This window comes from Gobius niger, assembly GCF_951799975.1.
Source record: "Gobius niger genome assembly, chromosome: 4".
NCBI lineage: Eukaryota > Metazoa > Chordata > Actinopteri > Gobiiformes > Gobiidae > Gobius > Gobius niger.
The window spans coordinates 23,715,796-23,743,731 of record NC_136855.1 but is presented as its reverse complement, the minus strand read 5'-3'; the positions used below and the strand labels follow the sequence as shown (position 1 = coordinate 23,743,731).

Genomic DNA, 27,936 nt, shown 5'->3' with positions numbered 1-27,936 from the left:
AAATTATTCCAAATTATGTCATTTTTGAGTGGATCTTTATCGGATGTTAAAAATGTTATGAAAACTGTAATAAAACACAGTAAACATTATTAAGATAACAACATACCACACATTCAAAAGCATAATTAAATTATGGATACAAGTAAAAAACGCACGAGCCCCAGTGGCCAGTGAGCAGAAGAGTTAATGTCAAGCCCTGCTGACATGATCTGTCAAAGTGTTTTTGAGGACGTTTTTTAGAATTCCCTTAGTGCCTTCTCAGAAGGCCTTTACTGAACCCTCTCAGAAGAAGAGAGGAAATATCTAACAAATTCTTTTTTTGTTTTGTTTTATGAAAATTCTATGGGTGAAAAATAGACACAGCAAAACATTTAACCCATTGCAATCCGCCAATTGCAATTTAGGATTTTGTAGATCACATACAATTCTTGCAATTAATTATATGAATACGGCACCAATAATGAACCTTTTGTCAATACATTTCCTCACAAGATTATATAGGTTATGTATGATTACGTAAAAGCAACTGTTTTATTAGACTGTATCATTAAGTGTTTCTGTGGAGAGCCATATCTTTGCTCCGTTCAGAAACTTTGTAATGGGAGTCCCGAGAGTGCTGCGGCGGCACAAGTTTCCCATTGGGGTAAAGGGAAAAGATGAGGTGAGGAAATCTGGGAGCGAAGTGGACTCATCTGCAGAACGTGCATTAAAATACATGCGCCTTTGCACTGAATGTGGCTTATAGGGACTCGGCTCTGGTCCCTTATAGTGCTTAAGCTGACACTGTAGCATTTCAATCTCATCAACCAATTGACAGAGGTTGTGGTATGTTGCTACAGTGCCCCCTTTTGGAATGCAGGCTTCAGGAACCCATCGTAAAAAAAAGAGCTTCCAGAGGGCAATGTGTGAAGGCAAAAACAAGGGAAGTAACAGACCCTGTTGGTCAAAAGGTCGAGAAAACCAGTCTCTGAAAAATCGCTCTGACGGTGTTTCAACGACATCTTTCACTGATGAGAACTCAGGCTTCAGTTCAGCCATAAAAGACACACGGCGAGCCAGTGTTCCCTCCCCTTCTCTGAGTCCATTGACCACTGAAGCTGGACTTCCTTTTACAGAGGCACTGTAGGCTTTCTGCAAAAATAAAGAAAAAAATAAGACAGAAAGAAAGACAGAAATTATTCTCATAATTATCTGCATACAGTATTGTCATAATAATATAAAAAAAATCTGTTAATTTTGAAGCATCACTTTCTAAAATGAAAGAAACCCAACAAGACTTTACAAACCTTTGTGCGCCTGAAAGTTTTGACTTCCCCATTCTGAACACGAGCAACGCTTTTGCCTACATACATGGGGTTGTTAAAAAGGGTTTGTTCTTTGGCAGAGAATTGTTGTGACCATTCCCAAACTGGTGGGAAAAAAACACTCTGCTCTTCCCCTGCAGGGATGGCTTTTGTCTTGGCAAATTCCTAGAAGAAAATTGACAAAATTGACAATTGTAGCACTTAATGTTGAATCCACTTAATATGATCCTTACCGTTAAGTGCTGAGTACGCTGCAGACATGAGTTAAAGAGGAACGTACTGTGGACTGGAATCCACATGCTATCACTTAACACAGTCAGGTAAGTCTCTGTAAACTCAAATGCAGCTGGATATTGGTTAAGCATTTGCCATACGCAGTCCAAGAAAAGCAGGAACAGTGGGCACTGGAAAGAGAACAGAGAACATAAGATTACATTTTACATTGAATAGGTTCGTTCATGTTCTAGAATTTGATATCATAATCTCAGCTGGAGGGCAGGAACCAATACAGTTTTTGAAAGAACATGTTGCTCATGATCATTATTTGGTAGTGACTGGATTCACAAACTTATTATTTTTATGGCAAAAAAGTCCTTTCTACTGACCAACATCAAGCACATGTTTTTGAATTCTGCCATCGCTCTTGGACATATTCCAAAGAACATAATGGACCTCACATTATGTGTGCTGACAAAGAAGATACTTTACTTTGAGACCATCCTTGTTTTATGTGGATTGTCCCAGTAATGACATATTAGACAAAAACTAAGCCTAAAAAACACGCATGAACAAAACCAACATTGGCCAAAATATTTATATTTAAAGCATACCTCTTCCTTGTCATTCCTCTTCAAGTGGTTGCATCGGTCCAAAAACCGATGGCCAGCCATCACCCATTCTTTTTGCACCAAGCTTTGAAAGCCTGAAAGGCTGCGATAATGAGGGTCCAGCATTAGCTGCACCAGAGAGGACACAGCACAATTCAAGTCTCTGTCTTCTTCCTCTTTAAAAATAAAATAGAAAATAAACAAATAACAAAAACTTTGTCATGGTTCACTTTGAAATGATCAGTGAGGATAGAGTAAAGTAAAAGTGGACAACAAAGTAAAATGTACCTGTGATCACGACTGATGCACTCTTTCCTTCCATGAGAAACACAATCTCAGCAGACTGCTTCAGAAAGGCCCTTGTTTAGAATTCAAATGTAAATCACATTACACATTTATATACTAGGAACATTTGTGAAGAAGTTATGGACCTACCTCACATATTCAAGCCATCGAGAATTCTCAATGCATGAAAGCCATCTCTCCTCTGACTCTTCAAAAGGATCTGCAAGTAGTTACTTTTTGTAATTCACATGTACAGTATATCTCAGAAACCACACTTTCTCTAGTATTATAATTATAGCAAATGTTAATGAAAGTTGACATCCCGCTTACCAATAACACAGGACTGCCGGAGTTTACAGAAGGCACTCTGAATATCCTGGATGTTTGGCAGGCTCTTGTCCAGATCTAATCTTATGACCTCACCGCACTGGGGGTGGCTTTTTGTGATGGCATTAAAGATCCTATCATGAAAGACACAAAACAGGCCATGTCGACTGTAGCAGCAAGATAGATATTTACAAGCAATTTTTCATTACAGTCTAGCTCTCATTTCACTCACCGTTGCTCTGACTTTTTCTGTTGTATTGGATCAGCAACATTAGACATGCGGACAAGAGCACTACCATTGGGATGATTCCAACACCAGAGCTAAAAAGTTAAGGCAGTAATCAAAGTTATCTGGGTTTAAAATGTTGACGATTTAAGACTTTTCTACTTACTGGGATTCGGTTGTCAGAGTAAAACATTGCAAACTGTCTGAGATCCTGATCAGCAAGAGAAGCTGGTACCACAACATACTCCGGAAGACTATATGAAAAAAACACCAGAAATACAGTACAGTCAACCCAAACATTCAAGAAAAAACATTTTAGGGAATTACCCATTTATAAATGGGTAATTCCTAAAAGTTTTTTTTTTTTAACCACAATGTATAATGAATTCATAGTACTATTTGTCAGGCCACATTCCTGGAACCAACCTTTGACAGACACCGTATCGTACGTTGATTGAGCACACTCTCCATTCAGTCGCTCCTGTTCTTTTGATCTCTCGGTCCCAGTCAGAGGGACGGTCATAAACAGGAGTCTGTGGACTCATTCGTGGCATCGATCCATTGATTTCAGTTGCAGCTGTTGTCAATAGAAATTATATTACTGTATCTTTCTATGAGTATGAGCCCATCCAAAATCACTAAGTAGCGTGCAAGAGTTAGAAGTTACAAATGAAACAGTTATAGTAACTCTACACAAGTGGCTACACACCTGAATGTACCATGATTGATTAGGTGACAAATTTTATTTTTTGACACAATAAATGTCTACACAATGAGAATACACAAAATGCCTCAGGTGTAGTCCTCCATGTAATTCTATGATACAGAATAACAAACCCATATTAGTAAATCTTCAATGAAGGCTCTTGAGTCATCTTCTGTACTCTGTAGTTTTGCCTCTCATCCAAAAGGCTTTGTCAGCGACACTTTAGTTTCAGCTCAGCCCGCAGGGAGGAGTTTAGCTTGGCTCAGTTCCTCCCCTCTGTGAACAGGAATGGCGGACTTAGATTTCACCCGTCTCCGCTGTACAGTAACGTCCTCCGGCCCAGGCATGGAGGGCTCTGTCATGCTAATGAGGCTGAGACTCAGCCCAGGACAGATCAATAAGCAGGTAATTAGCAGTGATCAGCTGAGAGTAGGCCCGTTCAGACTGAAACACAGGTGTGAGTTGGGTTGTTAGGACTAAGAACTACAAATATGGTGAGAGTAGCTGTAAACAGAGGGGAGTTACTGAGCCGAACTCCTCCCTGTGGTCTTTATCTGGTCTGTGGGCTGAGCTGAAACTAAAGTGTCACTGACGATGGATTAGAGGCGAAACGTTCAACACTTTAACTACAGAAGATGACTCAAAAACCTTCATTGAAGATCAGGATATGTACAAAACGAGGAATAGAACCATATTGAACCACAACACGGCAGTGATGTACGAGAGGACACCACAAGCACTGGAGTAGAAGTGCCCACCTTGGTCACACTCACAAAGATTGTGAGATTTGAGACCTTTGTTGAGACTTAAATTAATCATGGTATGGCATATGGTGTGCAGCCACTCGTGTGATGAAAGGCTAACACGCCCAAAACCGTATTTTGTGGCGCCAGCAATATAAAACATTTTGGGAGTTCTCAAGCTGTGCAGTTCTAACCATTTTATTCATTTGTATTTTACTATGGTTTCTCTCAAAAAAGATCAAAATTTCAGCCAAACCTTTACGTTCATGATATCGTCTGCCTTGATATTCAAAGCCAAACAGCAGGTGAAGATCGGCCGGGTGTGCATAGTGGGCAATGGCAAGGCAAACCTGGTAAAACAAGAATTTATATAATGTAATTGTGTTTACATTTCAGTCTCAAGCTTTTCATAAAGACACCGTCTGTTGAGCGGTGAGAACCACATATTTTTGTTTTGTTTCATGATTAATATGAACATTAGCACAGTACGAATAAAACTCCATTATATGAGGTTTCCTCCGAGTCCTCCGGTTTCCCCTACCACTAAAAACATGTACATTAGGCCAGGATGAATGATGTGTGTGATTGCATGATGGTGGTTGGCGTAGATGTGTGCAGTTGCGACAGCGTTTCTGTCAGTCTACTCCTGGAGACACTGAACACCACCGAGTATGGAGTTAATGTACAACTGCGCTTTGTGACCATCTCAGGGAAAGACGCTATATAAATAAAGTTGTTGTTCTTCTTCCTCTATATTTAGCTGTGTGAGAACCCAGGACATTTCATATTCTACATCTGTGCTGTGTCCAGTAGACTACCATACGTCTGGGACATTAAAGGACCTAGATGCAAGTTGGCCATTTGTTATACTCACTACTGCCACCTCAGGTAATACGTGTAACTGCATCTTCTATAATAAGCTCGTGCATGACTGCAAATCGGACCTAAGTAACAACTTTGAGTGACAGTGCAGAATTGGTCTAGGCTCATTCTACACCTTAGGACATTGCTGGAACATGAAGGGGGAGGAAAATACATAATTCAACATGTTTTAACTCCGTATAGTCCCTTTAAGAGATGAATGTAAGAGGTCAGATTTCTGAAGTGAATATAAACGTATCATACTGGGTTATCTGATTTTTCTGACCATGTAAACGTAGCCAGTGTCCATTCAGTAAAACTGACTGAGAGCAGACAAACAGTGGGTCAATGAGTGTGTTGAGGAAAGACTGCTCCCTACTCTGTAATTTTACTCTGGGCAGTCTCATTCTATATGTTACTAAAGGAAAGGTTTGAGTTGTTAAGTTGAGTTGAGTTTGTAATTACGAGCAATGTGCCTTTGCAATCCCAACCACAGTTCTATTTTTAGGGCATCTTTGTTAGAAGGAAAATAAGGTTGTACAAATATATTCAGTCAAAAGGTCTATGCTTTTTAAATGGAAATAAAACATTCAAAGAGATATAAAAACAACTCTCAGTGGCAGTTTAATTAGAGCACAGTTATGGCTTTTCCAACAAGGTGCTGGTTCAGAGCTGGTGCTGGTTTGGTGCCGCGCTGACTTGGTTTTCCACTGAAGTAAGACCTAGCGCCTTGCTACATGTTTACACACACACCCCTTTTTCCATAGAAATGCATTGGGAAGTCAGTTGGCACATTTAAAAAATGGATAGTAATCTTACTGCTACTGCTTATGGTTTTATACACAAAAATAGGTTGTTTTTTGGTTAATCAGTTGGTCTACGCTCCTTTCATAGCCAGCTCTTAACATTTCTCGTTGGATTTCTTTAAAGACTTGCCTGGTCCTTGCTCAGGGCCGGCCCTGGCCAATTTGGCGTTTTACAGATGCCCGTCTTTGCTGCTCCCTCTAGTTTTAGCTGTATCTCATCCTTACATTACGAACCCTAGTCGAAAGTTGTTTTGCTTTAGGCGCTAACAGTCTGAATAAAATCGAAACAGAGCGAGCACACTACAAAAAGTAAATATCAAGCATTGGCTTAAATGACTTGAATTGAGGAAATGTATCTTATTTTGAGCGGTTTTCACTCATTTAGACACTTCCTGATCGGACCAAGTTTACTTTGCTTGTTTGATGACATTTCAGACCAGTTCTAGGGTAAATCTCTCTTGAAATAAGAAAGTAAAATTGCCAATGAGATAAGACCAATTTTCTTACCCCATTGGCAAAGAAAATTACCTGAAATAAGGACGAAATGTATCGAAACGAGTCAGAAACATCTCAGAACAAGTGAAATAATCTAGGACAAATGCCCAAGAACTTCTTAACTAGTCAAAACAACTAAAATTTGGATTATTATGCTCAAATTGAGATGCTTATACTGATCTAGTTAAATACTTTTTGCAGTGGCATATTGGAATATACGGCGCAAAACACAGCACTACAACGCTGACCCGTGCGTTGATCCGAAAAACAAAACAATGAACTTCAATGGCCCAGTACTGTTCCCTCGCGGTGCAGGGGGGTGTCGGAGCGGCTCAGGAGGTGCAGTCAGAGCGGGCCAGGGCTGAACAGATCTATTGTGGCGCTGAAATGGCCTATTGGTGCAGTGAACGGTCATCGTTTTCGTGCACAAGCTAATGTGAGCACAGCACAGGGTCGCCTATGTTCCCATTTGGCACCAGTTTTTAGAATCAAGAGCCAGCATTTTCCCAGTGGAAAACGAAAGAACCGGTTCTGAAGCCCAGAACCAGCACCAGCTTGTTGGAAAAGGGCGAAGTGAGAACTGCTAAAGAAACCAATTGTTTTAGATTAATAATAAAGTGAACAGCTCTTTAGTCTAGAGAGAAGAGGGAGCATAAGTTGGTTAACAAATAAAACCATAGAACATGTACAAATGCACGCACCTTTCTCGCACTTTCTGGACCAGCCTCGTCAAAACAAAACCTAATTATCCTCAGGTCTTTGCAATACAAGATGAGCTCAGCAGGATTAAACTTCAGCTTTTGGTTTGACCCCAACACTTTCTTTTTCCCCTTGGCGTCATTCACTGCAAGAATTCAACAGATTACGTATCAAAATCTGTGACAAATCCAAGACAGACCAGAAAAACCACCAAACATGGAGCTCATGCTATATTCTCAACTGGTAAAGGATAGCGGCCTTAGAAACTATGGAATAACACTGAACAGTGCAAAGACAGAAACTGGAATGACAGATGTGTTGTTATTATTGTAATCACAGCCTTAGTAAGTAGTAGTAATAAGGCGGCACTAATACAGATTGTCCATTTGTTGTGTCTTTGTCATATTCTCTCTATTTAAAAGGAGCTGTACTTGTTTCCTAATGTACTACATACTGGGGTAGGCATGGTTTTCATCATTTCCAAATCACCATGGACCAAAGCTCACCATTGTAGCCCAAAGTAAACCATTTTCTGCAAATGCCAATGTTTTAGGCTGTTTTAGGCCAGACCAAGTGGATTTCCTGCCAGGAAATGTAAAAAATACTGAGCATTTCCCGCATTGTTTGAATATTTCTCAAAATAATCTTGGGGCCAGAGTTCTATGCTGGGCTGACGTTGCCTGCCCCTGCGTGTAGCTCATTGCGGTCTACCTGCAATATCGCTCACTTTTTCTCATAAGACAGAACACTTGAATCGAGTAATCCATCTTAACAAAAGTGTGACGCTATGACTGATTAAACAGCCTTGAAAGCAGAGCATGAGCAAAATAGATCATAACAATGAATGTATATTATACTGTGTTGCATGAGAATATAGATATGAATGGTCTTTATTGTCATTGCAAAATTAATCACAACTAAATTCTGTTCAAGAGCACTTCCTTGCACAGCAGCATATGTTAAAAATGAAGATGAACAACAATAATCTAAAATGTACCTGTTACAACTTGATCCAAACAAGTCAGTGGGACGTCATGTTCCGCAAGCAATAGGTGAGAGAGATGAGCGTTCTGTAATCAGAAAAGCAGAACAAGGTTTCTGAATGGCCATGTTCAACTTCACTTCAGTATAACATTTCTTATAATGGTGTGATTAGTAGCTTGAATCTTATTCCTGAACTCATAATGATGATCAAATGCTCTTTATTCTCCTGGCACCTGTCCTGCATGGTGGGAAATGACGGATTTTCTCACCCAACTGGCCTTGCTTTAAACCCTGGCTTTTTAATGCACTACACTATGCAGGGCTTACATAACACATAATTTTGCTTTGTACCAGACATCGTACATGTAACGAGACTGTTGTTGTAGTTTGTGCTTCACTTCTGTTTCTGTTTGTTTCTGTTAATTATATGAACATTTCAAACAGTGCTTTGTAAGTGTGGTCTGTGTTAAAACAGCTGCTTTGAAGTGTAACAGGTTCTCTTTTGCTAACGAGGCAAAATATGATGTTGCTAAATGTCTCATCGCTAATGTGTAAAGTTAAATCACAAACGGGTACGCGCGTGTGTATGTGTGCTGTGTTCCTATGCTCCTGTACTTTGTAATATGTTCTTTTGTACTATTTTTGTGATATAATTTCTTACTGTCATGATTTCGGGGGTGTGCGTTTATAAGCTTTTGCTTTGGCCCACTCCTTTTGAGCAGAATTTCAACTGCTCAAAAAAACTAAAGGTAACACTTTACTTTACACTACCCTTGATACATTGTACCTTTATTTAGTACAATGTAATGGGCTTTGTTACAATGTGTAATAAGTTGTACCTATGGGTTAGATACACAATGTAATAACATGTGTTTGTAGTTTGTAGGTACATAATGTAATAAGACATAATTCTAACTCTAACCCTAAACTTAAGTCCTAACCCTTCTACATTATGTACTTGTATGTTCTATGTACAAAGTAGTAATACAAGTTTTTCCATTGTGTACGTATTACATAGGTGCAAGTTATTACAGATTGTTACAGAGCACATTACATTGTACTAAATTTAGTTAGGTACAATGTATCAAGGTAGTGCAACATAAAGTGATACCGAAATAAAAACTAAAACGTCTTGTGTGGTATCTCTGACGATGCAGCACACGGAAGTGCAATATTTCCTTCCTCTGCAGCCGATGCTCTACACACTTTCAGGGCCTCACAGCACTGTTGCTTTTGTTCCTAATGAGTAGATTTATTCAAAAGTCCCATACAAAAGGTTGGCAAGTACTGTAACCGTACTCCATCTGACAAAAATCACGTCCTACAAAGTTCACAGAAATCTTTGAGAAAATACCTGTTTTGGTGGGTCTTCTTGAGGAATAAATGACACCTTAAAGTTGGTGCATATCAACTTCCCCCACAGATCATCGTGCCCATTTTCATTGTTGATGCACTTTCTCACAAAGTTCACTTCATTAACAACTATCTCCCCTGGAAACACAACATGTTGCATATAATATCACTTCACATAATTTATTGGCAATCACAAATGTATAATAATATTTCTGTTCAAGATAAAAAGTACTGGGTAAATAATAATGGTTCGACACGACGACAGCTGCACTGATGGCAAGGATTTAGCGTTAGTCAACTTCAGCGATCTTTGCTCCTAACAAGACAGTAAAGGCACAGCTGTAAAAGCTTTCCCAGAGAGCTGGTGGGGTGGCTTGGGTGGAGTCCCTCATGCCCTCACTTCAAAGTCACACAGCACAGCCAATGACAGACTCTCTATGGGTGCCCGAAGTGCGGCCCGGGGGTCAAATGCGGCCCTCGGGCTTCTTGTTGAATGGGCACACATCTCCAGAGATAGTATTCTGTACGTCAAGTTTCATTATTCCACACAATTAAAGTCTCACTACGGTTCAAAGCGTAGATAAAGGTGTGGGGCACGGTTTAGACCTAGTCCACACTGCACTTCTAAATGTGGATGAAAAACATTTGTACATCTGCTCTAGTAAGGAAAAATCTGTGCTCAGTCAAAACTTCTTCAAAGCTTTTATTGTCCTGAAATGTTTAAATGTGATGGGATAAAGCTGACCAATTCAATGAGCACTTTAATGTATTTTCTAAAATGCTCTTCTATTCTGATAAATTGACATCAGCACAGGTATAGTATTTTTGGCGCTTACCAAAATGAATTAGTCATTAACTCTTATTAGAACAAGAACATTTACAAATCCAGAACTGAACTGGAAATATGTACATCGAAATGTTTGCCTATTAAAAATTGATGCAACATTCACTGGAGGAAAATAAAAAAAATCTAAGACGAGCTGTCAGGAAAGCTCTGGTAAAGCTTGTTTGACCTGTTTGCACACAAACACAGCGCAAATGCAGGACACTTACCCAAAAGCAACTTGGCCTCTACCTTTTTAATGGGCGGGTCAATGGGCTTCTCTGTCTGGAAAGAAATTGAAAAACAAAGGACTCTCTTTATTAAAAAACAAAACAAGTTATTAATTTACCAGCGTGTAGAGCTCAACGTGGGTCAACTTGTTAATGAATCACACAACTTTGCTGATAAACCTCAGACTCGTGACATCAGTAACAAATTATCTAATAAGAGAATCATCATAATCCTCAGCTCTTCAATAACACACTCAGCTGGATGCAAAGTGTAGTTGACATGAATCTGTTTACATTGCATAATAAATGAACATTCAGCAGAGCATACCTGCGCCGGAGGGAGATAGGACTTGAAAGTAGGTTTTGTGGGTTTTGCAGAAAACATTGTTTATTTCCGCCCTCTTGGTGTTGATCCTAAACGGGTGCTTCGCTGCTGCCAGAGGAAAACATTAAAATAGCTCCAGTAAAGTTTGCCAGTCCTCAGCTTTGACACTGCAGTATGTCCTCAGTAATCCTCATCTGGACAGGTTGATTGGGTGTCGGTAGTCCTTCATTTCATTGAGTGATCAACTGGTAAACTGGGCAGGAAAGTTGTCAAAAGTTAACGACAAGACGTCAGCGTTAGCCTGTTAGCTAACAAGCTAGGGATTAATGAAAGCCTGCCACTCAGTTACACAAAAAAACTATTCACTTTTGGAGTCGATCTGTGTCTGGTCGTCATTTTAATTCCACCTGTTGGGTAACTGAGAAGTTCTGTAAAGTTACTTCCTTATAGTTCCTCTTCTTCAGCCAAACGCAGTACTTGACGCAGTAAAGGATTTAACGCCATGTTTATACAGAACCGAGGTCCCGCCCTTCTTCCGGGCTCAACTGTTGCTCTTACACCCCATGTCCCTGTCCTGTGTCCCTGCCATAGGTCCCTGCCCTGTCCCCCTCGTACCAGACGGACCCTGGCGTACACTAAACAACCAATTTTAATAAGATGTGTATTTTTTATGCTAAGACTCTGGAACAGCCTCCCTCTGGAGCTGAGAGAAATACAGAAATACAGAACCTGGACTCTTTAAAAGCTATAATGAAAACATTCCTTTTAAAGAAAGCTTGTAGTTGTTTTTTTGTTTTTTTTAAATATCTATATAAATGTGTGTGTTTTCTTGTAGCACTCTGAGTCACTGAATGAAAAGTGCGTTGCAAATAAAATGTGTTGTTACTATTATTATCTCCAAAACATCCTCACACAATTGATTAAACGGTGATGGACTACCTCTTATTAAAGCTATTTGATAAACATACCAAGTATTCAGACACACAAACAATTACTTAGTGAATGGCTTTGGGTAAGGAACAAACTTTGAATCCGGTTTGTGAACGTGAAACCGCAAAAAAAAAAAAAAAAAAAGAACAAAATAGAACTATGGCCAAGGATGTCCACTAGATGGCGACAAAATACAACTAACGGTGCGGTAAAGGCCTGGGATAGACTTTTCTTCCTGTAATCAGACCGGATTTTAACCAATAAGGTGTAATGATAATGAATAACTAATTACTAACCTAAACCTCAAGATTCCAACTGGTAGAATTGGTACTTTTTCAATGTATATATGCTTTGATTAATCACTTTAAAATATAACCAATTAAGCCATAACATAGCCTACACCAGAGATTAGAGGGCAACCTGTTAAACAGGCTCCACTTCATGCTCCACACCTGCATGCATCATTCATTAGAGGGCAAGGTTACCCCTGTATCTGCATCGGCTAGGGCAGGAGTGAATTAAATATAGGCCTCCCTCAATACTCTTTTAAGTTTTTTTCAGGTTTATAAATGTATATGATAAGGTAAACTCGGGCCAAGTGAAAGGTTGGAGGGTCAGTAACTGCGCATGCTCATGCAGTCCCCGCACTGTAGGCAAACTAATGAATATTTAAATCTCCTATGGGCTTGCAGGATTTTGATTGGACTCTCTGGCGCAGTTTCCTGTGTAATGTTTTTGAGCCGCGGACGGAGCAGCGACAGTAACCAGTCTGCACGCCACTTACCGCCGTGGGGCTGTCAGTGGAGTTGTGTCTGCGGGATGGACGCAGGACTACTCTGAGACTGTGTGGATATACTTCGGACACGCGGATTAAAACCACTGGGCTTGTTGTACGAGAAGAGCTTCCACCGCCGAGCTTTAATTGAAGTTTGGGTTAATACTGGACTACGGTAAACACAGGGAACAAGGGAGAGGATGGTAAGTATCACCCGGCCCACTACTCTCCTGCGTATGCGCCTTTATAGTTTGGGACTTTTCAGTGTTGTTTGGTCATTTTGATGTGAGAACCATTGCCAACAGATAAATGTTTCATCATTAGCCTCTTATAGTGTTCAGATAGTCTATCATCAGAACAGTACGAGGCTGTGATGACATTCATATCACGAATCCATTTCATTCAAATCTACATCATAAAAGCAGCCGTGGCACCAAGTCTTGTATTTAAATGCCTACCTCCCAGCTGTAGCCTACTGTAAAATTAGATGCTCTGTTATTTCAAAGGCCTGTGTTAAAACCGGTTTGTCTTGGGACATGGCAGAGAACATGTGTCAGTAGTGTTTATTTGTGTTTCAGAGACAGGTTTTTCCTGGTCACGCGCAGAATGCCACCCTCCAGCAGGAGCAGACACACCTAGACCTATGTCACAAAGTATTAACTTATTCAAAATAGTTTTTTGGCAGCAACAGGTCACTGAATCACTCACTGTCTGTCCCACTGTTTAGGAGTATTAGTTTGGAGCTTATCTCTACTGGCCTATTGTTGACCAGCTGCATGTGCTGAATTTGATGGTCAAAGGTTGCACTATAAAAAAATGAGTTGTGATAGGCACACAGGCAAGTTAATGCCCTAAAATGACTTTATTATAACACAACATTTGTAAAGGGAATGCCATAAAAAGGTAAAGAGAACAAAAGAAGTTGTACTACATTCACAGTTGATGAAGTCTCAGTTATTATTGCCATTAGATCGAAACTTCTGATATTGTCATTGTCTGGAGTGTTAGACCAGACGCCGGCACCAGAGAGTGGTTTCCTCTCTGCCAGATGCTGTGTATGACAGCAGATGGTTTGCATTAGGGCTTCTCCTGTTTGGGAGGTGCGTACTGAGTAACCCCCTTCTCTCCCTCACTTCAGACCTATCACTGCTGCAGATTTGTGCTCAGGAATTCAAGTCGTCTCTTTTAACAGGAGACCTGGGGAACTCGTTAGGCTTGTCACTGGTTCACTCTGCGCACAGTGTTGTCCACTCCATTTTCTTTTGCTGTTGTTGGGAATATGTCATGAGTTTTGAATTCAGATACTAGTGTTTTTAGTCTAGTATTTAGAAGTAATACAAAGAATCCACTGACACAAAGATATTGCAGTACAGAAACAATCATTCCAAATTATTACAAAGCCAATATGAAGCCATTATGGAGGTCAGCAGTTTTGTAAATTATGATTTTGTCCGAGGCAACAGAAGGTAGATTACTGTTGTTTCGTAGCACAGTATAAAGATTGTGAAACAAGCAGATTTTTTAATATATTTTTTAAATAAAAGGCATGGCATTAATTGCTTGTTCAGCCTCTGGGATGTTGGTAAAGGTGAAACTTGAGGCTCTATATCAGGAAGTGGCACAGTTTGATGCCTGTGTGATGCTTCGTGTTTGTGAATACTTCAAAACTAATATATTCTGTATTAGTAGTTAGAGTTATAAAAATGTAGCATGTATGTATTACACAATACTGTTTCAAGAATGTAGCTGAGTTACACTACTTTGAGTTACTTTGAGTTACTTTCTGGTAAAATATAAACCGAAAATAGCAGTAATGCCACCGAGCAAAACTGCAGCAAAAGATTTCCTTTTCCTTCTCTTTCCCCCATTCTCTCTGTTTTGTTTTGGCGACGTTTGCTACGCACAACTGCACATTTTATACACCAGTATTCATTATTTGGAGGGAGTTTGGCTTTTTTTCATTCATACTATCAAATGCTCTTGTAACTCTACTTACTTGAATTGTAATGACGAACATATTCATATTATACATATTCAATGTATTACTTACATTGTGTAAGTAATATATTCTGTAGTTACTGAAATAGCAATATATTTTTGTAACTCTTTACTTTTGTAATACGTTACCCCAACACTATATAAAAAGACGCATTTGCATTTTTGTCTCACTGTCTGACATGAAACCAGAATTAACTTTATTGGTCAATTAGAATTTTCAAGATTATTTCTATTTGCTAAATGCCAGAAGAATGAGAGACAGAATTTTCTACAGTTTTATTTTAATTTTTACAAAGCCAAAAGTTTACATTGGTTTCATTAATATTTGGTAGCATTGTCTTTAAACTGTATAACTTGGGTCAAACTTTTGGATTTCCTTCCACAAGCTTCTCACAATATTTAGCAGGAATTTTGGTCCATTCGTCCAAACAGAACTGGTGTAACTGAGCCACATGTGTAGCCACCTTGCTTCCACATGCCTTTTCAGCTCTGCCCATACATTTTCAACTAGATTTAGATCAGGACTTTGTGATGACCTTTTCAAAGCATTGACTTTGCTATCCTTAAGCCACTTTGTAACCAGTTTGGCCGTTTGCTTTTGGGTCATTGTCCATTTGGAAGACCCATCTGCACCCGAGCTTTAACTTTCTGGTGATGTCTTGAGATCTTGCTCCAATATTTCCACATCTTGTTCTTTCTTCATGATGTCATCTATTTTGTGAAGTGCACCAGCAAAACAACCCCACAGCATGATGCTGCCACCCCCATATTTGAATAAGTTGGATAGGTGTTCTCAAGATTCCCCCTTTTCCTCCAAACGTGACGATGGTCATTACGGCCAAACAATTAAAATATACTTCCTTGAGCGCATTTGCAAACTCAAATCTGGCCTTTTTATGTTTCTTTTGGAGTAAGAGCTTCTTCCTGGCAGAGTTCCCTCTGAGCCCATGTCGGGACAGGACTTGTGTCACTCTGGATAATGACAAACTCTTACCAGGTTCAGCATCTTCACCAGGTCTTTTGCATTTGTTCTTGGATTATTCATATTTCAGACACAGAACCCGCCTTCTTTCTGATCTGTATGACGGCTGGTCATTTCCATCATTGTTTGAACCAATGAACCTGAACCTTCAGGTGTTTTGAAATTACACCCAAGGATGAACAAGACTTGTGTCCAAGGACATGACATCGTCATTTTAGCTTTCCCAAATTGTCTAAAGGTCTAAATCTTAGTGTATGTAAATTTCTGACTTTGTAACAAACAATCTCTTCTCTCTCATTCTTCTGGCATTTAGCAAATAGAAAAGAAAAAACACCTTTCATTCCTGTACATTGTTTTGTCATTAATAAAGACCTATGTTTATAGAGTGCATAATTTAATCTTTCTCCGGAGATATTTGCACAAAAAGTGTCACATTATACTGACAGGAGTAGATTTGGGGATTATTTGTTTGAATTGATTATATGAGATTGAAATGATCTAACACATATTGACAAGCTATCGATAAGCTTGTCTATTGTGGAGACTAGAGTTAGGCTTTGAATAGCTTACCCACAAATGCTCTAGAATAGTGGTTCCCAACCCCATTTGTCTCAAGTACCCTTGAGTTGTTCATTTACTCTTCAAGTCCTCCCTACCTTGAATATTAAGCTAATATTTACTTGGATCGTGTGAGTTTAGTGGATCTAAACCTACATTATCCAGTATTTAGGGTTGTATTCGCAATGAAGCTAAAATGGTCTTTCCTTTGAAAATAAATGAAATACTACTCTGTACTCTGGTTGGGAAACACAGCTCTAGAGACCCAAAAAATTATTCTCCTATGTTCCTATTCCTAGTGGCTAAACTTTGATTTATCCATTTGCCATTTTATTCTGTAGAAACACAGCTCCCAGGATGGATTAAAAACAAATACTTTGTAAATTAACTTCAGCAATAATCCAACAACATGTTGTGTATTTGTTGGCAATCTTTATTGAAGAAAATGCCTGAAAACTATGATTCCAGCACATTGATATGGTCAATCCTTTAAAAACAAGATTCCAAAATATATCTGTACCAGCTGCTGGTTTATATTACGCTAGGTGAAATCCAAGACACAAGACTCCAGCCCTGAGGCTTGCTGTTACATTGTCTGGCATCTCTTTGTTATTTCACCTACACTTTACACTGAAACTGAGACTGCTGAAGTTTTGTAGATTTTGCTGTGTTTCTTAAATTAGCACTATGGGAGGATGTGATGCACCATAGTTTTTGTCATTAGGAGTGGGTAGTTGTGGTGACCCGATGGTTGAACACCTTTTGTTTTCATGAGATTATTATGTGCTTTTTAAATGGGAGGGATGGTGCTCAGCCCTGCCTTATGGCAACAATATGATCACGGTCACGTTCTCATATAACCAGAGTGTCACACAAGAATGTCACTGATTTGGTGTAACATGATCAAGAAGAGAAGTGCAATGAATATTTCTGTTTTTTTGGCTTTGTTTGTTTTTTTTGTTTTTTTTTATGAAACTTTTTAACTTTTTACAAAGGATTAAACGAACATAAAATTAAAATAACTAATGAAAAAATTCTATTGTTAATGCAAAATATCTTTCTTTTTCCCATGTTAGGAGGTTTCCCCTTTTGGAGTTTTACTGTTGACTTTGTCTAATCTGGCGTTGGTGAATCATTCACAAAATATTGTTCATACAGTTTTCCATCATACGTCAGTAACATTTGGTTTGTTGCCTCTAGTTGCTGCTGGATATTGTCAGTCTCTTCAGTCTATTTGATTCTTACAGTTGAATATTGGGACCCAGGGGTGAAATTGAAATGTGTTTTAGGTAGTACCAAAGGAATGGAAGATTCCTGGATGTTTAGTGTCAGGGTGACCTTGACCTATATGAAGGTAAAAAGTTTCAAAGCTGTTCACGTTCAAATACTATTTTACAAGTACAACTTTTATATCTATTTAAAATCTGTAATTTACAGGTACAACTCTATAAATTACACATTCAACACTTTTGAGACATTCCTTGCTCCAGAGCAGGGGGAGGGGCTGAAGTGGGACACTGTTGCTGTGGTAACGAATGGACCAATTGGAGCACAGAGCCCGGGAAGATCAACTTCTGCTGCTTTTAACATGAAACAAAACAGTGGCACAAAACACTAAGTAGCACTGCTGCTGATATACTGATACTACTGCTACTATTACTACTGCTACTGCTTCTACTACTACTATGACTATTACTACTGCTGATACTGCTACTGATACTACTGCTACTGCTACTATTACTACTGCTACTACTTCTACTACTACTATGACTACTACTACTGCTGATACTGCTACTGATACTACTGCTACTGCTACTATTACTACTGCTACTACTTCTACTACTACTACGACTACTACTACTGCTGATACTGCTACTGCTACTGATACTACTGCTACTGCTACTATTACTACTGCTACTACTTCTACTACTACTACGACTACTACTACTACTGCTGATACTGCTACTGATACTACTGCTACGGCTACTATTACTACTGCTACTACTTCGACTGCTACTACGACTACTACTACTGCTGATACTGCTACTGATACTACTGCTACTGCTACTATTACTACTGCTACTACTTCTAGTACTACTACGACTACTACTACTGCTGATACTGCTACTGATACTACTGCTACTGCTACTATTACTACTGCTACTACTTCTACTACTACTACTACGACTACTACTACTACTGCTGATACTGATACTGATACTACTGCTGCAGCTACTATTACTACTGCTACTGCTTCTAGTACTACTATGACTACTACTACTGCTGATACTGCTACTGATACTACTGCTACGGCTACTATTACTACTAGGCTACTACCAAGTGGCGTGCCGTGGGGTTTCAGTCTGTCCTGGCGTGACCAGAATGATTCCCCTTTCTATTTTTTTATACAGGGGCGGATCTGTCAGGAACCCCGGCCCCCGTTAGCGGCTGAACACGTGAACACGAAAATATTTTTCCTTGGATAGTTGGTAGATCAACTAGTCACAAATCATGAGAGTGAAACATCATACATATATCAACCAATCAGCTTTACCCTGACCCTGCCCAAGCCACAAACCTTAAGGATAGTGGGCTGGTGCCAACTTGGCTGGTGCCAAGAGGAATATTTGTTTATCCGATTTAGGCGAGCCTGCACTTCTGATTGGAACATCTTGTTCATGCGCAGTTAGATTAGCATTTTTCCCAGGCTATGAAGACCAAGGGTTATCTGCTAAGACACAGCAGGGCCTGGGCACTGTCATTGTACATAGAATTTTGATTGGCTCATAATCCTGTCAATCATGCTGGCTGTCAATCATGTGTGAGGCCTGATAACACAGGGCCAGCTCAATCTGTACAGCAGGCCCTAAGGCGCAACAGTTTGCCAGAGGTGTATAAGGCACTTTTTGAATAGGAGATTACACTTACACCTCAACAATACCAATAAACAGTGGGAGGAAAAATTATTAAACCGTTTGGAATTTCTCACATTTCTGCCTAAATTGGTCATTGAAGGTGGTCGGATCTTTATTAAAATCATAAGAATGAGTAAACAGTGTCTTCTTAAACTAATACCACCCAAACAATTACATTTTATCGGCCATAACATGTAAACATTCACAGGAGAGGGAGGAATAAGTAAGTACACCAAGAGGTCTAAGATTCATCCTGATCGTTGTGCACGTCTAATCTGCAACTACAGAAAAGCAGTTATTGCTACAAAAGAAGGATCAGCCAGCTATTAAATACAAGGGTTCACTTACTTATTCCACACTGTTGTGAATGTTTCAGGTCTTTCTGCAAAATATCTAGTTAAACTTGTGAATTCATTCGTCCATTGATGATAGCAGGTTGTCCAGGCCCTGAGGCAACAAAACACCCCCACTTCATGATTCTCCTGCTCCAGCCTTCACAGTGGGGATAGGGTTTTGATGTTGATGTGCTGTTCCCTTTTTCCTCCACATGTGACGTTGTGTGTTCAGTATAACCTACAACAACCAAGTAGTTCTTGGAGCAGCAGCTGGAAAGGTTAGGACTGATTGCATGGAACCATGACAGTCAGTTTTGCAATTAACCTAGTCAAGCTAGATATTCCATTGTCTGTGGGATATTTTATTTTGTTCAGTCTTAACCTTTTGCTTCAGAAGATAACGTTGAAATGCGGTGTTAGAATTACTGATAACTTACAGTAAGTCCTCGCACCCATTTCACTGAGGTAAAGACTGTGTGTAAGTTTTAAGACTGATGCCTCTGTTATTTGATGAGTTGTATCACATCATTGTTTGTTTTTCCCTCTTTGCCTGGATGGGATAAATGTCTCAGTCAGCACTTAGAGCACAGTGAGCGAGCATCGGCAAACTGCACATCTAAGCAAAGAAACTGTGGGTGGACATGCTGCCTGGAAAGTAAAACCACCACAACATGTCACATAGTTAGCCACGGTGACTGAGTGTTTAGCGCTCTTGCCTCGTAGTAAGAAGGTTTGATTCCCGGACTGCGCGGGCCTTTCTGTCTCCCTGTGTCTGGATGGGTTTCCACTGGTTGCTTTGGTTTCCCCCATCACCTCAAAAACATGCCCATTGCTCAAAATGTGAATCTTCCAGCCAGGTGATTCTGGCCATTAGCCTGGCTGCACATCTGGAGATGCACTGCAGTCGCCCACTGCTCCACGGGTTGCCCCAGCAGCATCGAAGGATGGGTCAAATGTAGAGGACAGATTTCCCTAAGGGGGCAATAAAGCAAATATAGTACACCACCACCACCGCCATGAAAATAGAAGAGAGAAATGTATGAGTTCTACACTGAGCTATAAGTATATTGGCATGTTGGTGTACTACCACTCTTAATGCTCGTTGTTTACTTAATATTATTATGTCCCGTAATCTATTTATGGTATAGTAAAATTTCTAGTTATACAATCACCTAGGTGCTATAAAATGGAAATTATCTGTGTGTCATGGAAAAAGTTTGATCTATTTACCCCATAGCCTGTTTTGGCATATTTATTTGCATTTGACTACTTACATCCTGTATTAAAGCAAAGTATGTGCCCCCAAAGCCCTTTAGTAGTAATCATCCATTTTGTTAATCTGTTGTGAGTTCGTATCTGTCCTCCACTGAATTGAAAATATTTCCTTGGAGCACTGTTTGTAGCTCAAGAAGGGAAAGGGGGAAACTGAATAAAAGTAGGAAAGTGCTGCTTATGATCCTGAATCCAGCCATTTCCTGCACTCAGCGCTCTATATATGGTAATGGTATTTACATAAGTCCATAAGCATGGGCTACGGGATTCAGACTCTTGTTGAAGATTAAAGTCTAGAAAAAGATTTGGTGGCACTGCTTTTTGTTCTAAGATATAAGCCATTGAGGTCACCATGAGAGCGACCATGTTAAAATCTAACTTGTTTAAGGAATGGGGCTTAGCTGTGCTCAGCTTGTGCCTGTGGTGATGGTGTTGTCATGGCCACTGTGGTAGAGTCAAGTTGTTTGCAAAGCCCCTGGAGTCTGTGTTAAGTCTGATTGCTACCAACAGAGTAATACAGGTATAAGCAGTTTACTTCGAAGCTAAAGGTTTACATTTGCCACCTCTTCTGATTAAGATGAAAAGATGTTGGGCGGCACAGTAGTGCAGCGGTTAGTGCTCGTGCTTCACAGCTAGAAGGTCCTGTGTTCGATTCCCACCTGGGCCTTTCTGTGTGGAGTTTGCATGTTCTCCCTGTAGCTGTGTAGGTTTCCTCCAGGTACTCCGGTTTCCCCTACCACTAAAAACGTGTACAATAGGTCAGGATGAATGACAGTGTGTCTGAGAGTGCGAGTGGGATGGATGGAAATTAGCCCAAGGATACAATCCAGTGTGGCATGTTTACATGCATGAGACCTATGTATGTTCATTAACATGCACTGTCCCAACCAAATAAACCAATAAATAAATAAAATAAATAAATAAAATAAATGTTGTGAAACACCACTGAATGACACCATGTAGAAAAAATATCCTGTGTCTGTGCCACTGCCAAGTTATTTATTTGTATTTTTTTCCAAGGCTCATCAGACAATCACAACATTAGAGTGCCATGACACACTGGTTGTCTAAAATCAAGACTTTATTGTACCTGTCACTGGCAGATTTATCCAATAGGCCTATTATTCAACAGTGCTTTGGCAACTTATCAGGAGCAGTAACTGCTGTGCACAAGAACCCATCTCCAGATCTTGTGCTAGGTTTAGCCATGAGTACGTTGCTAGAGAAATGGATAAACATGTTGTAGGAGGCTGAAGACACAGAGAAAACATAAACTATACACCCCTCTAGGCCCCACTTAGTCTGGGGATTGAACACAGGACCTTCTTGTTGTGGCGCGGGAGTACTAACCACTCCGCCGTGGACCTTTTTAGATGTGCAGTAATGATTCAGTGTAGCTGCTGTCAAACTCTTTTAAGGCCTCCCTCTTTCCAACAAGAATACATGAGATTTGCCTCATTAACTTGGCTCTAGACAAAACACATGAAGGATCCAAATGTTTGTCTTTCCATTTGGCTACACTCTTCATTCCACACATAGCACGCACTAAGGTTAAATATAGCTTGTTAAATGGTTTTCTCCATGGTTGAGGCAAACTGGAAATCTTAAGGAATGCTCATTGACCTTTTCTCAACGGGCACTGGAGGTAATGTGAATTAATATAGTATCTATGCCATGATGACTTATGGCAGAGATACAACTTTGTGTAAAAACAAACAAACATTCTCAGTGACACCTCCTGTTTCTGCCTTACCCGACTTCACGTAGCTCTCTTCACTCACTTCACACTACAAGTCTTTAAACTGTTTTTATTTTGTAGCTTTAACGACCACAGTCACCAGGCGGATACTAAAAACCCACTGGCTCTTTAAGTTTAGTAGTAATTTGGAGTTTATGAAGCGATGCATACGACCACACTCCTGGTTTATATTTCGTTTATATTTATCTTCTTGATGTATTGGATTATGCTATATTAATCTATAATTTAAAGTTGTCTCAAATAATTCTAAAATGTCATACTCAGTTTAAACATGAAGAAATATAATATATATTAGTAAAGATTATTTTACAGTATAATGCAATTTTTAAATGAATGCCTTCTCATAGTACTTCTGCTTAATCTATTCATGTAAGAACTCATTTATAAAGGACAGCAGAGTATCGATACCATTGCAAAAGAGTACATTTAGCTAAAAGTGTTTCCTTGGTTTTACCTTTTGTGTGAATCTACATGCCTTTCAGTCATGTGACTTTTGTTGTTATGGCAGTCATTTTGAATTCTGAAGTAGCATCATGCAGTACTACACCATGTAACGATACGTTTGTTAAGTAATGATGTAATTGCTCTGCTTCCGGGTCCAACGGAACTTTAGCCCTATTCACTATGATGGGATTTAGCTGACTTAAACCTGCTGTAGAGCCGACTACAAGGATCTTTTTAACAGAAATATTACATCTACTCTGGATTTTCATTAGCAATGCTTTTCTGGCATTAATTATCAAATTATTTTTTCCCACACACAAGGAAGGCTTATTTCAAATACAAAAATATCTTAATTTTGCCTGGAGAAATGGTGAGCTATATTGTTCGAATTAGGTGTAAAACAGTTGTTGGTCATTTCAGCAGGAGATTCAGATGAAGTTGCGGTTTTTGCTGTGTTTAAGGAGTTCTTAGCAGTTTGGACCCAGAGGCAGCTGGTTATTGTGTGTGATGTCAAACATATATCTCTTCTCAGGATATAAAAGAGAGACAACTGACAGCAACATTTTTATGTACTCGTAATCACTGCTCAAGAAGATAACAGTAAAAACACGGCGGAGAGCCCACGTTTATGTGAAAAAAAAACAGTGAGTCAGTGTTTAAGATGTTAGCATGCTACCTGAACCACACTCCAAACCTTGGATACAACATGTGACAGAGGTCAGGGGTGAGCTGTTACTGTGGTCTTTCCTCAGTGTTCATAGATGTGAGCCACACACGTGTTAACCGGTAGCATGCTAACGTTTTGAGCAGCTTAAACACTGACTCAGTCTGAGACTCTGTTGACATGACAAACTGTAAAAATCACAGAGAAAGGTTTTCTGTTTCCTCTTTGATGTGTTAATTTAGTTTGAGGAGTGAAGCAGATCTTTAGTAAATCCTGCTGTAGCTTGACAGACAGAGCTGATACAGATACAGATACTGTCTGTGCCACATTTGCTGGTTTTATCACATAAACGTGTGTCTCTGGGGCCGTGTTTTAACTGTTATCTTCTTGAGCAATGATTACTAGTACATAAAAATGCCACTGTCAGTTGTCTTTCATTTTCATCCTGAGTAGAGATATTGTTACATGTTGTAGTTAGGGATGGAACGATAAACAATAATATTGTTAATCTTGATAAAAAATGCAGCAATTAAAGCAGTACTAAGTAACTTATTTACCTTAATAAATCCTTTTCGTAGTCCCTGTGGGGGTGATACAAGTGTTTATGGGATGATTGGAGGGTCTTTCATCTCCCCCTGGTGTCTCTGGCCAGAAAACCATGTTTGCAACTTGACTGCCCCCGGTGCGGAGAAAGCAATACACACTAATGTAATCACGAAGAAGAAGCTAACATGCTAACGGGCAAAGCTAACTGCGGGCTAACGTCACTTTAAACAGTTTGAGTGAAAAAAAAATTTCAATTGTATAATTGGTTGCACAGTAACCCTCTGTCCCTTCGCCTTTCCTGTCAGCGTAGTATTTACTCTCCAAGACAATTAATACATAAAAAAATCGTAACTTGCTACTACACCTGCAGTTGCGCTTATGGCCTCTAGGGGAAGAGTTACTTAGTACTGCTTTAATCGCCACATTTTTTAATTATCGTGATTATCGCGCTAGAAGATAATCGCTAAATCCATCAGACAACCAATGCCGGTAACTTTACCGGGAGTGGGTACGTCTCCATGGAGATATGACTAAATATGATGTGACTATCCAAATCCAGTCTTTGATTACTCACTCAATAGCATCTTCTGTGTCAAGCTGCTCATGAGCTGCATGTTTTGTAACAGTTTAGTCCAAAATGTTACACAGTGTACCTTTAAATACTTACTTTATCTCACTCAATGTGACAGACAATGAAGAGGAATACTTAATAATTGCCCAATCCCCATAATTTCTCCAGTTTCAGTGATAGGCAAACATTGTGATGATATCGTCGCAATTATTTTGGCCAAGATAATCGTGACCCCAAATTTCATTATTGTCCCATCCCTGGTTGTAGTACTGCATAATGCTACTTCGGTATTCAACATGGCCGCCGGAGGTATGTGTGATGTCTTTGGGAAACCCATATATTATGTTGCTTCCTCAGTGGAATGGACATACAAAGAGGTAAATATTCCATAACTATTACCGTGCAGTCATACTGTTCCAATGGGCCACGAGCAAGTCTCAATTCTATCCTGGAATATGGAATTCTCCCAGTTCCTGTGTCACTTATGTTTCAGAACATAAAAATGTCAACCTCCTTAAAATTGCCACTTCCTGGGTGTGAAACTTATTACTTTCCATGTGCATTATTCCAGCAATAAGGAATGATTAGAAAAATATGAAATCTTCTCTTCTAACTAGTAATTGTTCTAATGTTTCTAGTCTCTAGTGAATCAGGCTTAAGGACAGTTTCTTCTAACAGCACGGTGTGACCCTGATCCACAGTAGCCAGACTGCACTGACTCACAGCGCATGATGAATGACCTACACTCCTCTGAGACACACTAGTGCCGCAACAAAAACAGACAAGGAGCAGGAAGCCTATGTCAGGATGAGGAGCTCAGACATTTGCTAACACAAAAGCACAAGAGGGGTTTTTTTTTTGTTCCAAAGTAAATGATGTGACTGTAAAATGGATGGGGTTTTGGCAGACGTTTCTGCTTGTCTTTTTTATTTTGGGTTATTATCTCAGCACTATGACAAACCCACATGACCTCATTGTGCTTAGTCACCCACGAAACATGCAGTCCATGTAACTGTAGATGTGCGATTCTCGATTATTTCCATTGTGCGATAGAGTGTGTGATGCAGTGAATTTACAATGGTACTTATTGTTGCAGGGGAGCCGGGGCCACTACCGGTACCACTGGCAGAGCCACAATGTCAAGCACAGCGGAGTGGATGACATGGTGCTGCTCAGTAAAATCAATGAAGACGCCATCGTGGACAACCTCAAGAAAAGATACATGGACGACTACATCTTTGTATCCTTTCCAGGCAAAGTCACACCCCAATAAGTTGCATCCGAGCGACAGTGCAACATTCTGGGCCGAGCCACGAGTTCAATATTGAGGTGGAGGATACGCCAGAATTGTTTGAGTGAATTAGTGTTTTACTAGTCAAACTGCAGATGGGTCTACCTGGTTAAAGGTTAAAATCTCTGTAGTAACTGGGCCTTACCACATGAAATAAAAGCGAGCATCGATTAATATTATTACATACACTATTAACCTCTTAACCCCCGAGTTTGGCATTACCCAAATCTAAAAGCTTCTTGGAAAAAGTGTCAAAATAGCGACAAAAATAAGAATGAAAGCCCAACAAAAGAGCGACAAAGGAGAGACAAAAATGTGCAACAATAACACATTTAAATGCGTGACAAAAACACATGACAAAAAGTGCCGGGAAAAAACACAAAAAAGCCACAATGTAGTGTCAAAAACGCAACTTGACAAAAAACGACAAGAGAGTGACAAAAATGCAACATAAAAGCGACAAAAGAGCGACAAAAACACAACAAAAAAATGACAAAAATGCAACAAAAGAACGACGGGAAAAAAATGCTGCTTCAAAAATGTGACAACACAGGGGCGACAACGTGTCAAAAAAGTTGCAATCAGTTTTGTAGGTCTTAGCTTTCAAATGGGACGTCACACTGGCCTATAGTCTGTGAGCTTGGCCACTCTATTTGATCTTAATGAGATTTTTTCCCGTGTTAAATAAAGGTTTGAATGAAAAAAAAAAAGCCCCAGTCAAGAAGCTTTTAGATTTGGGTAAAGCTGAAAAATGCGCTTGGTGAAGGCGGGTGGTAAGAGGTTTAACTATTAAACTGTATTAATCAATTTCAAAACCAGAAGAACATTAATGTGGTAAATTTGTGGACTCCTTAACAAAACTTATAAAGTCCATCACACAATAATTACTATATCACCTCTTCATTCATTAATTGATGGATCAACAGTTGTTTGTGTCTCAATAATAATAATAATAAAGGATTATCTTATCTTAATATTTAAAACATAATAAGGTGATACATGTTTTAACATAAATAGTGCTTCATATTTATTTCAGCTCAAATGTTAATTTAAAATATGAGTTGGTTCAGTACATTTAGAACAAGGCGTAGTGGTACTGTGATTTTCATGAGATTTACAGTTTCAGTGTCAAATAATGTCCTGCAATATTATCGTTTAGCTTCCTGCCTCAACATTGTGGGTTTTTTGTGCATGAATGGTACATTTTCTGTGGATGGGGAAATAAGGGGAATGTCAGAGTGCACTTTTCCCAGAATCTCTTTCACACAGTCTCTATGGAGGAGTGAGTAATAGGTCACATGAAAACCAGGTACCGCCTGTCCCCCAAACTGTGGACTAAGCCTCCTCACACGGCCAACACTCCAAACTTGGCAACGACATGACTCATATTTACTCACACAGTAGTGTCAAAAGCCCAAAGTTGTGCAAGGGAACAAGTTATTTGAGGCACTGTAAGTATTGTATGTATTAAACAAACCGCGATAAAAGAAAGATTGATTTAGCTGTGACAAATTTACCATTCTTATAGCTGTTGTAACTTACTTCATCTGTGGTCACTGCACAGGGTGTTTAAGTTTCATCTAACTGGGTTTGACATCTCTGGAGCGAGGCCTTTGATTTTAGTTAGTACAGAGCTGCTGCTGTGAGGTGGCCCGGTCAGCACTGTGTAGGTCACTGTAGGCCACCCACAATAGCTGCTTTATTTGCCTTGAGCTGTGTTTTGGACTCATGCCATAATTCCTCACTATACAGCAGAACCATAGAACATACTGCTATCAAACTATTTTATGCAAACTGTCAGAAATATCCTAAAATGTCTATGTAAACAGGTTAATGTGTTGCTCCAAAAAAAAGTGCTTTAAATTAAAGCGATATTTCAAGGTTTTTGACATAGGGCCTCAT

The 27,936-nt window shown here is 39.6% G+C and overlaps 2 protein-coding genes across 2 annotated transcripts in view; one reads left to right on the top strand and one right to left on the bottom strand.

The window, feature by feature from the left end:
- Positions 1–328: 328 nt before the first annotated feature.
- On the bottom strand, positions 329–11,531 carry mtmr10 (myotubularin related protein 10). Its single transcript, XM_079555601.1, has 16 exons — positions 10,998–11,531; positions 10,670–10,724; positions 9,618–9,754; positions 8,277–8,349; positions 7,282–7,424; positions 4,681–4,768; positions 3,396–3,546; positions 3,136–3,223; positions 2,976–3,064; positions 2,747–2,877; positions 2,567–2,636; positions 2,420–2,490; positions 2,135–2,307; positions 1,538–1,708; positions 1,287–1,469; positions 329–1,131 (listed from the first exon to the last, which is right to left on the bottom strand). The coding sequence occupies exons 1-16, from the start codon at positions 11,052–11,054 to the stop codon at positions 535–537; spliced, it is 2,277 nt and encodes a 758-aa protein (XP_079411727.1). The 5' UTR covers positions 11,055–11,531; the 3' UTR covers positions 329–534.
- Positions 11,532–12,671: 1,140 nt separating this feature from the next.
- Positions 12,672–27,936, top strand: part of myo1ea (myosin IEa) — a 35,210-nt gene continuing 19,945 nt past the window's right edge. The window contains exons 1-2 of the mRNA XM_079554542.1: positions 12,672–12,902; positions 25,840–25,983. Coding sequence (XP_079410668.1) covers positions 12,900–12,902; positions 25,840–25,983 — 147 coding nt within the window. The 5' untranslated portion in view covers positions 12,672–12,899. The remainder of the gene's footprint in view (positions 12,903–25,839; positions 25,984–27,936) is intronic.